Below are 15,285 nucleotides of genomic sequence, written 5' to 3' on the forward strand. Positions count from 1 at the left end.
ATACCCGAAGGTTGATTTGTTTTTACTACTTAGTTCTCGGTCGCGTGCTGTCATTGTTGTTAATGTCGTTGGTTGGGGATTAAAGTTGTTCCGATGGAAGCCTCTTGTTAATTTATTTTTTAGTTAATTTTTCCGGTGTAGCGTGGTTGTTAATATCGTTGGTTGGGGGGATTAAAGTTGTTCCGATGGAAGCCTCTTGTTAATTTATTTTTTAGTTAATTTTTCCGGTGTAGCGTGTCGGCTACACAGTTAATTATATCAAACCACCTGTCGTACAAAGAGTTAAGGAATATCAAGCATTCACAACAACACACTAATACTGTAAGTTGCAACAAGTAGAAATTTTAATTGAAATGTAGGGACATATGTGGTTCATTTAGTGGTGTAATATCAATAATATCGGTGCTTATGTAGCACACAAGAATGAAATACTAGCAACATACCTGTTAAACATTAACACATAGTTTGCTGTACCTTCAGCATTTGGCATTAATTTTAGACATTGTCCAACTTTCCAACTTAATGTGCCTTTTGCCAATCCAACTTTCATCTATAAGAAATCAAACATTAAAGGTTGCCCACTTAACATGTGATAACAATTCTGAAGTACATACTTTAGAAAATGGATTAAGTTTGACGTGAGCTTCAGACAACCCTGTGGTGACCCTTTTTCAGTTTCATACAGTTGTAAAATATGATTCCATAATATATCATGTCCATTCATATTCATATACTTCGTACCAGATGGCCTTGATTGAAATAAAGAGTTTCTCGCTGTCTGAAATTCAAAATAATACTGTCGTAAACCATTTAGGAGACTATTCAAAGTAGGTCTCTGGTTTTATTCCAATTAACTTAGGTAAGCTGTAACACATTTAAGTAATAGTTAATATAACATAGTTCACAGTTAATGCAACATAGTTCTCGATATACAAAACACAACATACTCCGACCATGCGCTGCTTAGAATGAAAGGTCAGACGGATGACGTAGGAAGAAGGCGCAGCGATATAGAAATAATATAATAACAGAGGGAGGCATTTTAATTCGAGTGGAACGGCGTAAAATAGGGGAACGAGAGATACTGGGCGAACTCGACGATGGTTCAGATTGTCTCTCGTCTGTGTTTGGACTGGTGTCGCGAATTGGCAAAGTCTCTGTTGGTGGAATTTCTTCTGTAGAATTAGGAGGATCTACTACGGGAATATCCAGAGGATCTACAACAGCAACTTCTTCTGCCTGGGAGAGGTGCCAAATCAGAAACAGTGTCTTCTCTCCCATTTGGATGTTGTACGCGAGCATATGTAGGATTCACATCAAGTAGTAGAACCGGGATCTCCTTTGTTTCGTACATGTCGCCTAAGTACTTGTACTTTTCGATAGTAGCCAAGAAGGGACCGTAGTTCCGGACATCGATTTGCGTGCGTGTTTGAACATACGCTCGTGGGGCGTTTTGTTCGTAGCAGTGCACGGATTGCATGGAGCGCGTTGTCTAATACAGTCTCCCATCTCTCTTCAGGCCAACATTGACTGTGTAGAAGAAGCTTCACGGTCCTCCAGATTGTCTGGTTCGCTCTTTCACACTGGCTGTTACCTTGCGGATGATATGGGGTAGAGTGGCTTGATACGATGCCACGCTCTATGAGGAATTGTTTCAGGTCGCTGCTCATGAATGACGATCCTCGATCACTATGTAAATAGAAGGATAACACCAAAAATACAAAATAGTTTACCAAGGCATTCTTTAACAATATTGGTTGCCATAGAGGAACATGGAAAAACAAACGGGTATCTACTATACTCATCTATGATTACTAAGAGATAGGGGTTACGACCCCGAACCGGTCCTTTAAAATCCATGGACAATCGCTCCCATGGGCTTGTAGCTTTAACCAATGATTGAGGTGTTGGATGGTAGAATCTCGGCTTCACCTCCGCACACGTGCGACAACGCTGCACAATACATTTAACTTCCTCCGTAGTGAAGGGCAGGTTGTGATTTCGAATAAAATGGTTAAGTCGTGATATACCTGGATGGCCAAGCTGGACGTGGAGAGTGTGTAAGTTTATTGGAGAAGCAACCGATGAACATATTCTTGACATTGCGTCGGGTGCCACATGATTTCTACCTGGTCGATGAATAATAGAGTAAATCATTTGAGCTAATTCAAGACGCCATGCTGGAATTTTAATGTTCTTAATCTTTCCTCGATTCTTTTGGTCGAACATATAGCACACTGAGCGTTGATCAGTAATTAAGGTGAAGAACCTCCCTTTTAAAAATTGCGACCACTTCCGAATTGCTTCAATGATAGCGAGTGCTTCTTTCTCCACGGCAGTATAATTATGTTCGCACCGGTTCAGCGTGCGAGAGAAATAAGCTACTGGACGTCCTCCTTACGATAAAATAGCTGCTATCGAGTATTCCGAAGCGTCCGTTTCTACTTTAAATGGGACGTCATGGCGAATAGCACATAGACTTGCCTTAACCAGAGGTTTTTCTTCAGAATTTGAAATGCTTCGAGCGTTTCACCTCGCATAGGAAATTCATTGCAAGTCAATAAAGGGCGTATCTTCTCGGAGAAAAGGGGTATCCATTTGGCGTAATATGCAAAGAGTTCACGGATCCAATAAAAATAACAGAAGAAAGATTCGACAGAACAGTTTAAAAGAAGTTGAGGTGGTCGTGGATGAGGCCTCTTGCCCTTGGCAGTACTGCCAATGGAGGCTCTGTCGGCTGAATAATAAGTTAGTAGGGTGGGGCAAGACAGGGGTTTCTTTCTGATTAAATTTATCAATCAATTTGGAGGTAAACGACACGCGACAAGGCCTGGTGGAAAAGGTCGAGCGACTTGCCGACTACCTGGTGGAGCTGTGCGCTGAGCAATCCGAAGCAATTGTTCGTTTGTGAAATAACCTGTCCGATTACGACAGGATCCCACTCAGTTTGCGCGGCGACATCGAACCAAGCTGAGTCAGGTAATTTTCACGACTCAGAAAGGTAACCCCAGCACAACGTCCGGGGCATCGCAGGACTCGACAGCCTGCGCAGGGTATATTTTTTAGCGTTAGGAAACCGGCTCAGTGACCCGATTGTATCCTGCTACTCTGATTGCATCATGCGACGGCTTTGTGAACGTTATCCCAGCTCGAAGACAGAACGGATGCTTGATTCAAAATCCGTACTTCTGTTATCTCTTCACAGCTGGTGATGAACAACACTAAAATGCAATTGGTTTCTGTCAACCAGACTACAGTGAAGCATAGTGGAACCGCATAGAAAAAGAGCAGGAGGTGGCAACTGTCGTGCAAGGCGTTCGACTCTTCGCGCCAACTGTAGCAGCTCCCGGTGGCGAGGTTAACCAGCCAGGTGTTCCGAACAGAAATGCTGCTTCCCATGCCTTTAGTATTGCCGGAATCCATCTCAGGCACGGCCAACAGTCGTGGAAGAAGAGGTGCAAGCTCCTTCATCTAGATGCCACCGACCCCTCGTAGTACCCTAGTGCAGACCATAGGCCCCGACCAGTCCGCAGAAATAAACCTCGAACGATGCCAACCATCTGCGGTCAGTGTACAGAAGTTCGAGATAAAGACAGTCACACACAATACTTTGGGAGTTGGTACTGCCAGAAATCGTCGTCCATGACGAGAGAATCGTGGTTGCATGCAGCAAAACAAAAGCGCGCATTGCACATTTCTTCTTCGCAGCTCAACCCAACGAAATGAAATACACATGTTTCGTTTCGGCATAACCTGTCTGCGTATCCGTAACAGGGACCCTGTCAGCTTCTCCGTAACAGGGATGTTTGTGAACCAATATCTCCAGTATGCGTATCCGTAAATGGATGATGATTATTAACCTCGAACATCATTCATTGTTCGCTGAAATATAGCAAAAATATGAATGTGCAATTGATTCAAAATCCGTACTTCTGTTATCTCTTCACAGCTGGTGATGAACAACACTAAAATGCAATGGGGTAACTCTCCCATAGAAATTTATAATTATTTCGCCGCTAGGTGCGTAGCAGATCAGTCTAATTTCTACGAGTTTGTTTGAACTACATGCGCTGTTTTACATATACGATGGATAAATATCAGTTATGGACAGTTATCAAGTTAAAGGAGGAACTTAGTAAACGGAGAGCTAGAACTACTGGACGAAAAAAAGATTTAATTCAAAGGTATACGAAATATTTAAATGAAATAGTTACCAAAACATGCAAATGGAATATATTCATTACTAACTAGTTCTTAATATGTCAAATTAGAAATTTGCACTTTGATCAATAGAGAAAAACGCTAAGGAAAACATACCCTCTGTGAAAACAGATATATATGATACGTATCCTACTGTCTTTATTAGCTTCTGTTGGACATGTCAGAAAAAGTAGTAATATTTTCTAGACTTGTCGATTATGACAGAAACAACAACTTCAGCCAGAGTAGTGTAAGAATATCAGCGGCAGAAGAGGATGGTGATATACCAGATTGGCCAGCAAAGGAAATATTTGCGACGGTTACTGTTGATTGTTGCAGCAGGCTTATGCCTTTAAAGAGTCCGGCCCACGGTTCTCATGGTTGCGCAGTTTTTTGCATAAGAATAAAGTTTTATGTCTACTGATGCTAAATTCACAGCCAGTTTGTGAAAATTCGCTTTAATTTAAAAGTTATGAACGTTTAAAAAATCAAATTTCAAAGTTGTAAAAAACGTCACTCGCGGGCACTGTGACGTCACAATGCAATATTTCGTTTATGGGGAAAACCCGGCCTATCAGCGGTTTATCGTTTATTGGTGCAATTTTGATAGATAAGCAAATCAAAACGTTTTTTAAGGTATTAACAATACCTATGGCTTCAGCAACTTATTGGAAGCTATTTCCTAGGGATCAGTGTATAACCAAACAAAATAGCCTACCAAGCTTAGTGGAGAATTAGTTTTCGTGACTTTCTAGGGTTCAGATTTTAAATTCTTTTTGTTTCTTCCCTATATGGCATAGACTTTATTTATATCTGTATTTAAAGTTACCATATAGGAGTTTACCATGTAGGAGTTTACCATAAGCCGAGTAATCATGCCTGATAGGTGCTGTGTTTAAAATAGCAAGACAAGAATGACTGTAAAGCGATAAGTGTATATAATATAGATATGTGTGTGTTTTCATTTTCAAAAGGAAGAGTGGGGCTTAGAAAAAAGCAAGCAACATTACATTGGTATGCTGGTCATCTCATATTTGTAGTGCACATTTTACTTCAGATCGCTTTACTATGATATGTTCTAATTAGGATATGCAAGGAAACTTGTTCGGATCAAGTAAGCAGCATGTATTTGGAGAGCGCAGAAGAACAGATCCACAAGAACTGGTACAAGTATTCTTTATTCAAAACAATGAAAATAATCCAATACGTAAATATGTATTTCTTGTAATGTTGAATGTACTTAATTTAAAACAACATAACTCTTGCATGAATCACATTTTGTATGAAACAAGACCATTCAAAACTGAATGATGAAAAATTCTTTGTCACTATAATGTTGAACTGTCACTATAATGTTGAACCTTTCTGTTTTCCTTTTCCAGTCATTTCCGTACCTACCGAACAAAGTTCTGATCAGCTGTGTGGCGATACTATCTAAACAAAATAAATGCCATAAACATGTGATTGACCAACTTTTTGGTATGAAGGCCAACAATAGCCTAAATACTAGACTAGAGTAAATTGATTTCACTAAATTTGTATTCCATGCTCCGGTCTCAGTCAAGAATATCATATGTCCAACACATATCTGTTTACACAAATTTCAACAAATTCAGGAAAAAAGACAGTGCAACACTATAACCAACAGACTTATTAAATGTCACATTTTTTTAATAAATGCTATTCTTGGTCAACCCACCAAATTGTGTTGTTGATTTGCTCAGCATCACTTATTTTCCATGGTCTTGGCCTGTCTACTTCCCCAACACTTGCGGGAAGTACAGGTTCAAACTGGAAAGGCTCAATACCTATTGCTAGTGGACTAGGATCTTCGCTTATGTCACTTCATCAGATGAAATACTTCTATCTGACTATACATCACACACTGACACTTTTGCATTATTGTTAACTGACAAATTTAAATAGCGTAACACTGTAATACACTTACAAACAATTTTAAAAAATATTAATTTTAAACTAAAATCAGGCCACGGCATTACCTACGCATATTTCTTAATTTAAAAGTAACAGAAAATGCTATGTCGACGGTACACTCTGTTTTGCTGCAAACAGCAAAGCCTAAATCAGCTGATCGATTAGAAAAGATCGTGACGTAATTTACGTCATAGTGCCCGCGAGTGACGCAACAATAGGCGAATTTTTTGGCACTTTTTAAAACGTTTTTTTGGCCAAACTAAATATTTTTTTCACAAAAAAATACCACAGATAGTATTTATTAAGTGTAAATTTTCAATTAAAACCAACTTGTATAAGCGTGGTCCAGACTCTTTAACAAATAATTTTATTAGGGTTCAGAATTCTGTGATATAGTATATGTAGTACAGGGTTATACTTGTCACAATTTTAGCTTAATTGTAGCTTATACTGGTGGTAGCTATAAATCCAAACCTTTTGTTTGGCATTTAAGACAAACTGCAATTAGTACATACATAGTCAGTTGAGGCAAAGTTTGAAAAATTCTCTAGGACCACTAAAATGAGCAGGAAAGTGCTATAAGAAAAGGGACAGCTAAGCATTGGTTGCAATTAATAAAATATATACTGAGTATTTTTTTGACTAATGTGTTAAGCATATTTATTTCATTAAATTTAAAAGGTAATGTGTGTTTGTTCTTTAGGCGTACTTTGTGTACCGAGGTGCTATTGATCATTTACTGAACAATGACATTAAAGCTCTTCAAAAAGGTCAACTATTGCTGGAAGGTCGTCGCATCATTGCTTGTAGCAAATATATAAAAGATGGACAATATTATTTTTCTGGTATGGTTTCGGCTTCAATGAAGAAGAAAGTGACCTACTGCTGTAAATAAATTAAAAGCAAATTCCAAGGGGGAATTGCTAAACAGTGCATGTGAATGCCCAGCAGGCCAAGGTCCACATGCTACCTGTAAGCACATTGCAGCTGTGTGTTACTTTTTAGTTGTTGCCAAAGAAAAGGGGGAACTGTTAATCGAAGACAGCTGTACCAGTCAACTGCAACGTTTTCATCATCCCAAACGAAAACATCAAGGTTTGTGTGTTTAAAATATGACTATTTACTACAGTTTCTAAATGAAAAGTAAATGGTTTCAGTATGTATACCCGAAGTAAATAAATATACAAGTAAGCTATCGTTTAAAAACCATACAGTATTATTTCTCATGTCACGATTTATAATCGTGGACGAAATTGGATTGTAAATTTAAATCTGTACTGTATTTATAAACAGTTTTATGTTAGGTCTTTTAAGAAAAAGTTATCTTCAGGGCCTCCATTGACCATCGAGGAAACCACCAAGCTAGCAAGAACCACTGGGTATATGTTTGAAGATCCAAGACCAGAAAAATATCGAAATGTACCAGAAATTTATCAGAATCATGTTCGCAAAGAAGAAAAATATCGAAATGTACCAGAAATTTATCAGAATCATGTTCGCAAAGAAGTTATTGCTTATTGTGGTTCAACGGGAGCAAATATTACTCTTCGTTATTTGTTTGGAGGAGCTGATCTAATCTCTGCTCAAAAAGATCATGATTACACTTGGAAAAACCATTTCTACAATACTCTGTGGATAGAGCAGTGAAGGTATAAGTTTGATATATTTGTTTAAAGATAGTGATGTATAATTTAAGTTTTATTTTAGGTCCGTGAAAGTCAAGCAAAAGAAATTGAGCAAATTACTCGACTGCAACATGAAAGTAAAGAATGGCATTAACACCGTAGGTTTCGCCTCACTGCTTCACGATTTGGAGAGATTGCTGCTATCACTGAAAGAAGGAATATAGTAAAACTGTGCGAGTCGATGTGGGATGCAAAGCCGTTGACTGTGCCTCCTGTGCTACATGGTAAAATGTATGAAGCCGTGGCTATAACTGACTTCGAAAAGAAATTTAACATCCAAGTGCAGAGATGTGGATTGTTCATCGATATTGATCAGCCTTACTTTGGAGCTTCTCCAGATGGGTTGATTGGAAAAGATTCCATTCTTGAAGTAAAGTGTCCCTTTAGTGGAAAAGAGCAGACAATTGTGCCAGGAAGTAACTTTTCATTTTTAGAAAATCAAAATGGCAGTGTTGTATTGAAGAAAAACCATAAATATTTTGCACAAATTCAAGCTCAACTTGGCATAACGAAAAAACAAAAATGTTACTTTGTGGTTTACACATTTAAAGATATGTTAGTTAAAGTCATTCCTTTTGATGTTTATTTTTACCGTTCTATGAAGCAAAAAGTTGAAATGTTTTGTATTGAACATTGGAAACCATTTGTTTCCAATAAATTATGTGTAAAATATTAAATATTTTGAATACAGTAATAATAACTCAACTCATTGCAGCTAAAGTATATTATAACCACTAACCAGTGGGCTTCTCTAAAACACGCAATCTACGCAATCTACGCAATCTTCTCTAAAACACGCAATCTACGCAATCTTCTCTAAAACACGCAATCTACGCAGTCTTGCTTTGTCAAATAAGTAAACCAAGTTTTTTTTAATAAATAATTATATTAATTAACTAAATAGGTCCTAAAATAAAGCAATCTATAAAATTAACACATAGCGCCACCTTTCGGTCAATTCACGCATTCTACACAATCTAGGATATATACATATTCTGCACAGGCTAATTTTATTTAAAATTTTCACAAGTTTTTTTTTAATTAATTTATCTTTCATTTAACTATAGTATACTCAGAATATCAACTTAATCTATAGAACAACAGTCAACACAATCTATAGGAGTCGCAAACAGCGCCACCTATTGCCACGCGATCTAGGACCCACGCTTTTTGGTGGGCGTGTTTTGAAAGTTAAGACTTTTGACAGTTTCTCTAATTAGACATTTGACCTAATTGCTAAAAAAAGCCTAACCACAATGTTTTTTTTAACAGAAGATGTTCACGTTTTACAACGCTATAGTATATATAAACAGGTAATTACGTTTTGTTAGGCATAGTTGTGCGTTTGGCACATGGATTTGCCAAACCACGCGATCTGCTCCTAAACTCGTGAAGTACAAATTGATTTCAGGTAAGCAAGTGGCAGAAATTGTTTTTTTGCGGTGCCTTGACAAACTGCACAAAAGAACCACTAACTCGAAACTTCGGCATTCCCTGACTGACCCTGCAGCCTCACCACCAATTGTTATTTTTATTATTGTAAAAAAACAAGGCAGACAATATGAACAAGAATCCATTTATTTACAAAACCTGAAACATGGCAACAAGGTTAAGCAACAATAGTTTACACTGCAGTGGGGTATTTTTTTCTTTGCCCAAATTTCTTTCCTGCTGTAGGTTTTGTGTTTTTTGTTAAAAGTAAACCATTAGATGATGTAACCATAGTACAGCATTTCCGTGGTTGATATTTAAAAAAATTAGTGATGTACTTTTGTTTTTCCTCTTGTGTTTTGGAATTCCATGTACTAAGACAAATTTGAAAAGATTTGTATGGCCCGTCGAGTACATATGGACCTGTCCCGTATATAGATCTTTTTACATCCATGTACATCACACAAACAATATCATTAATAATTTCAATAAGGTTTGGCAGTCTTTGTTTTTTCCATTCAGTTGAAATTTTTAAAATGAAATTTGCTGATTCGTTGTTGTTATTTGTCCAAAACTTGCCAGTTTGCATTTTTTGTGGCCATACATTATTTCTGATTTTTTTTAAGATTCGGTTTTGCATATATGGCAAAGCCTTTGGGCAGTGGTTTCTGCAAAAAGTGACAAGTTCATCTGCTTTGTCGGCAAATGACATTTCATCTGCAGAGTCTGAAATGGAGGTTATCATATTTTCCAATGTTTTTCTGTCCTTGGTTGCAACTCCTACTTTATCTCGAAGGTATCTTGTGATATTTTGTTTTATATGGTTGTAACATAAAACATGTTTTGAATCAGGGAAATTGTTTTTAAAAGCTTGGTGCAGAGCAGTTTCGTCATCCGTTCCGAAAGTTAGGTGAACTGAATTTCCAAGTAGAGAACGCAGATGAGAGAAGAAAAAGGAATAACTTTGAAGAGTGGAATCCAAATGAAGATAGATGGGGCCGAAAAATATTGGATGGTCATTTGTTTTAGAGGTTAATACAGCCAGATTTTTAAATACAGTAGCTGTCAAGTAAATTTTGCCTAAATTGTATGTTTTGTCAATGCCAAGTATAGATTTTCCATTCAAACAAAATCGTTTCACATCTTGTGTTATTTCCTGTTTGTAGAGAATTGCTGAAAATTGATGTGATTTGGAGCATCTTACCACTTGGACGAAAGAGTGGGATTGCAGCATATTTAATACATGAAGGTATTCATCCGCGACATTTGTTCCAGAATATAAACTTTCCTTTTCTTTTTGTGTGTACTTTAAATTGTGTAATTGTTGTTTGTTTCTGGGACGTTCTGTTTCTGCTGCCTCGAAATCTTTCATCATTGCTTTAATGTATGCCTTTTTTGGTGGTAGTGTTTTTATATAACTGGCCAGTCGTTTTTTTGTTTCCGTGCTTGTTCTAACATAGTTGGTTTCTGTAGATTTTCTGTTTCCATGGTTAAGATGTCCAGGAAATTTTCCCAGATATTCATATATCGCAAAGGAAGGAATTTTGTTTTCTATCCAGGTTACTTTTCTTGAATATGACTTGTCCTTTTTTAACTTCGTGTAGTAACTAACCATGGTAATTATGTTTATTTCAGTTGGTTTAGGTAAAATTAACTTATATAGGGGTTCACCATTTTTATAAAATTTAGTATAGTATTCTGCCTTTTTCTTGTAAATAACCGTTGAATTAGACTTTGTAAAATATATTTTGTTGCTTGACCCAGTTAGCCATGCTCCACAATCATCACAATATTGTGAAGGTTGGTTGCTTTTTCTTCTTTTTAAATTGTTGGTGTTGTCAACTAAATAATATACATTTTCTTTTAATCCAACTGGTACTTGTTTTATTCCTGTAATTGTTTTGTTTAGGATGTCCAATTTGTTTCTGGCTGTTATAAATATATTGTTTGGTATTTCCTTGCCTGAATCCGATAAACTGCATGAAGTTTGTACTTCTGATTGCTCAGCCATATCTGAAAAAAAATCTGAACTAGCATCATCTGTCTGTTTCGCTATTTCTAGTGATTGTTCTGGAATGTCTTTTTGTTCAGCAGGTTTTGGTAACTGAGTTGGGCTATAGGTAGGTGTATGTGTGACTGTGAGTGATGCTGTTGACTGCACTGTACTAAAGTCATCTATTTGTTTAGGTAAATAAACTGGACTAGAAAAGTCTACCTGTTCAAGGGAATGGACTGGACTAAAGCTGGTTAGTTTGGGTAACTGTAACGGAGGAGATAAATTTGACTGTTCCGGTGAATGGACGGTACTAAAGACATCCCACTGATCTAGTGATTTGGCTGATTGGACTGAACTGGAGCTGTCGATCTGTTTGGAAGCACGTGGTGAGTGTTTTGGAGTATTGATGTCAGTCTGCATTGATAATTCTGGCTCTGAATCTGAGGAAATTTGTATTACAGGTTGTATTGTTTTATCAGCAGTGGGTTTTAGAAAAACAAAGTGATTTGGTGTGTATGGTTGTTTATATAAATTTGTTGTTGTCCACATTATGGTGCCTACAGGTGTAGAAGAAGCGTCGTGACCTTGAATTTTTCTGGTGTATGCAGAGCATCGAGTATCTTGTGGACCAGTGCTTGGCATAAAAGAGTGGAAAGAAACATGGAAAGCTGAACTAGCAGCATACATGTGGATGCAATCAGCATACTCCATCGGTCCTGTACTTCGTACAATTTCTTTGTAGTTTGGTGTTATTATTCGGTCATCTCTAATTTGATCGATATATTTTGGATGATTTACATCATAATATTCCGGATTCAGAAGAATCTCCAGTAAGGTGTGGCATCTTACTTGAACATGATGGCGCTGTGACCCAAACAACATTTGGCTGAACGCCCTGTAGAAACAGTTCCCATCCCCCAATGCAGATATTGGTTGGTATTCAATTAAAATATGAGGACATAAATCTTTTATCAAATTTACAGTTACTGGATCAGTTATTGCTTTGCTTTTAATTTTTTTTGGCAGTTTTAATTTGTATGTCATCATCATTAGGTATTCTTGGGTTGCATATTGCAAAGGTTTAATTGTGGTTTCTGTTTGCTTAAGCATTCTTTTAATTGATTTATCATATCCAAATCCACCATTATCAAATGAACAATTTCTACAATAAAAATTCAACTGAGTACTACACCAATCTTGCTGCAATTCTTTCTCCATTTGTAAACATGCAAAGTGTACCCATAGATTGTAATTATCGCATTGAATGCAATCAGTAATGCAATTTTCTGAACATTGAACACACTTCCACATTTTTAATTAATGGGTGCTTTGTAATATTTTTAGTCTGCGTAAAATTTCAGAAATTAGTGTCACTTTTTAGTGCATGCTGTTTTTTTGACCATTGAATAAAAATTGTACAAAGTTGTAGTATGTAGCATTGCTCAGATCCACTTGAAAGTGAATTTATTTTGAAACAAATGAAAATACTTGAATGTTGAATACAATATAGGTAGCCAAGGTAAGTAAAAAAACTTTGTAGTCCGTGAAGTTTCAAAACACACACCATGCCAGTATTTGTGATTAGTAACAACCCCACAAAGAATTGTGTGCAAATAAAGAAATGCTATAGTAATGGAGCCAAAACCTTTTAAAGTTGACGTTTGATGACGTTCAACTGCAATTCATACTTTAAATTTGTCTTTAAGTGTTTACCGTGTTGTTTTGTGGAATGAGTTGATATTTTAAGCATACTACAGTCAAATGACAGATAAAATTATTTAAAAAGATTGGTTAAATTTTTAACAAAATTAGCCTGTGCACGTGTGCAGATTGTGTATATATCCTAGATTGTGTAGATTGCGTGACTTGACCGAAAGGTGGCGCTATGTGTTAATTCTATAGATTGCTTTATTTTAGGACCTATTTAGTTAATTAATATAATTATTTATTAAAAAACTTATTTGACAAAACAAGACTGCGTGGATTGCGTGTTTTAGAGAAGATTGCGTAGATTGCGTGTTTTAGGTGTTTTAGAGAAGAATTATGTATATATCCTAGATTGTGTAGATTGCGTGACTTGACCGAAAGGTGGCGCTATGTGTTAATTCTATGGATTGCTTTATTTTAGGACCTATTTAGTTAAAAAAAATAGGACCTATTTAGTTAATTAATATAATTATTTATTAAAAAAAAACTTGGTTTACTTATTTGACAAAACAAGACTGCGTAGATTGCGTGTTTTAGAGAAGATTGCGTAGATTGCGTGTTTTAGAGAAGATTGCGTAGATTGCGTGTTTTAGAGAAGATTGCGTAGATTGCGTAGATTGCGTAGATTGCGTGTTTTAGAGAAGCCCCTAACCAGTTTAACAGTGAAGTCCAATGATATTCTTACTTCTTAGCCAGACTGTTCTAATTGTTTTTATTTACAATACATGGTCTAAAATTTGAAATTTGAAAACAAACATAAATAATTCTCGATCCAATAGCAGTCATCTGAGGGCTTAATGGGTGTCCAAGAATTTTATAAGTCTTGCTAAGACCAATCAGTCTTTCAACATGAATCCGGTGGGAAGCAACTCTTCGATCATGTACTCGTTGTGTGGCATCCAACTGGTGCTTGCCCTTCAGCATTGTCGGCGTGTTGACACAAACATCAAATGGTGCGAATAAATCCTGGACTAAAATCCCTCTATCAGCCATAATGCTATCTCCTGGTATAAAAAAATTTGGTGCATTTTGATAAATTTTGCAATTCTCAATAATTTGTCGATCGCTCACAGACCCACCATAAGCCGGACTCACAAACGATACCAATCCATTTGGAGTAATTCCAATCATTGATTTTAATGTGTTTTTGTTTTTGTAAGTTGAAAAAGTGCTGCTTTGAGAATTTACATTTGTTGGTTTCTCGATTTCAATCTCAGTAGCATCCAAAATCACACGGGTGGTTTGAAATGACTCCCTGAACGATTTTGGCATGTGTTCCAAAACTACTTCCTTTGTAGGCCATGTATTCAATTCTTGCAGCTGGAAAAACATAAAATTTATCCAAGTGTAAAATATTTTTGATGCAACATTGGCTGATATGTTATACAAGATGGCAATTTCTTTATTTTCCTTGGCTTGTCGTAATTTTAACAGTGTTATAAATAGTTGTTCTTCTGGTGACAGGTTTAAGGGTTTATAATTTAAATCGACAGCAGCTGGTCCAAGTGAGCGAAAAAAAAATTGAAACTGATTGTAGTTGGAAAATCCAGTGTAGTAATGAATTGCAGTATCATTTTGCTTTAATAAATCTAAACGAAGAAAATTCAGTTGTTTTTGTTGTGTGAGTATTGTGCATTGACAATCAGCATCAACAAAAGTAGCGGCACTGCTTGACTCATAATCCATAACTGATATTTCTTCACATTCACCAAAGTCGCTTTCTTGTACGGTTACAATCTGCTCGGCACTTTCCAAAAGTTCATCAAAATTTACAATCACATTCTCTGAGTTTGAATCATTAAATTTGGTCTGTTGAATGGATGACTTTAAAGAATTTTTTGTTTTTCTTTTCTTTACTTGTTTCTTAAAACTGAAAACTGTTGGAATTACACCATCTTTCAGTTTTTTCTGCATCATTGCTGAAAGACAGTTATTGGTTATAGTTTCTGTCAATCAAACTTTAAAAACAAATATTTAAACAATGCAGTACCTATTAAGGCTATTATTAGCGAGAAAAGTTAGAAAACAAATTAACATTAGGTATAGTAACTAATATCACAGCACTTACCATCGCACAACTTTGGCTTATAATCAGTTTTAATAAAGTGATGAAAACATACAACATCATTCTCTGTAGGATACCAATCCGTGTCCGTTGCCTTCTTGGCGGCCCTTTTAATTGCTTGGATCCATACATTTCGGAGTTCTGTGTTAAGAGGAAATGTACGTCCGCCAATTCTACTTCCGCATTTAGGGACACAACAGTTGGTCGGCATTATAATAATTAAATTCTTAAAACCTGTTCTGAACAAACTGTAAAATATTCTCTTT

At 36.5% G+C, this 15,285-nt stretch overlaps 1 protein-coding gene and 3 long non-coding RNA genes across 4 annotated transcripts; 2 read left to right on the forward strand and 2 right to left on the reverse strand.

The window, feature by feature from the left end:
• Positions 1-3,977: 3,977 nt before the first annotated feature.
• LOC149724110 (uncharacterized) lies at positions 3,978-7,591 on the forward strand. Its single transcript, XR_016386772.1, has 3 exons — positions 3,978-4,184; positions 6,839-7,230; positions 7,466-7,591. It is a non-coding gene; the product is annotated as an uncharacterized LOC149724110 (long non-coding RNA).
• Positions 5,074-5,664, forward strand: LOC149724111 (uncharacterized). Its single transcript, XR_016386771.1, has 3 exons — positions 5,074-5,214; positions 5,287-5,364; positions 5,583-5,664. It is a non-coding gene; the product is annotated as an uncharacterized LOC149724111 (long non-coding RNA).
• Positions 5,363-6,499, reverse strand: LOC149724112 (uncharacterized). Its single transcript, XR_016386774.1, has 2 exons — positions 5,900-6,499; positions 5,363-5,634 (listed from the first exon to the last, which is right to left on the reverse strand). It is a non-coding gene; the product is annotated as an uncharacterized LOC149724112 (long non-coding RNA).
• Positions 7,592-13,647: 6,056 nt separating the features above from the next.
• On the reverse strand, positions 13,648-15,285 carry LOC149724113 (uncharacterized). Its single transcript, XM_089893332.1, has 2 exons — positions 15,023-15,285; positions 13,648-14,873 (listed from the first exon to the last, which is right to left on the reverse strand). The coding sequence occupies exons 1-2, from the start codon at positions 15,228-15,230 to the stop codon at positions 13,657-13,659; spliced, it is 1,425 nt and encodes a 474-aa protein (XP_089749458.1). The 5' UTR covers positions 15,231-15,285; the 3' UTR covers positions 13,648-13,656.

Source organism: Ciona robusta, unplaced genomic scaffold (assembly GCF_009617815.1).
Source record: "Ciona robusta unplaced genomic scaffold, ASM961781v2 AP042741.1".
NCBI classification, from domain to species: domain Eukaryota; kingdom Metazoa; phylum Chordata; class Ascidiacea; order Phlebobranchia; family Cionidae; genus Ciona; species Ciona robusta.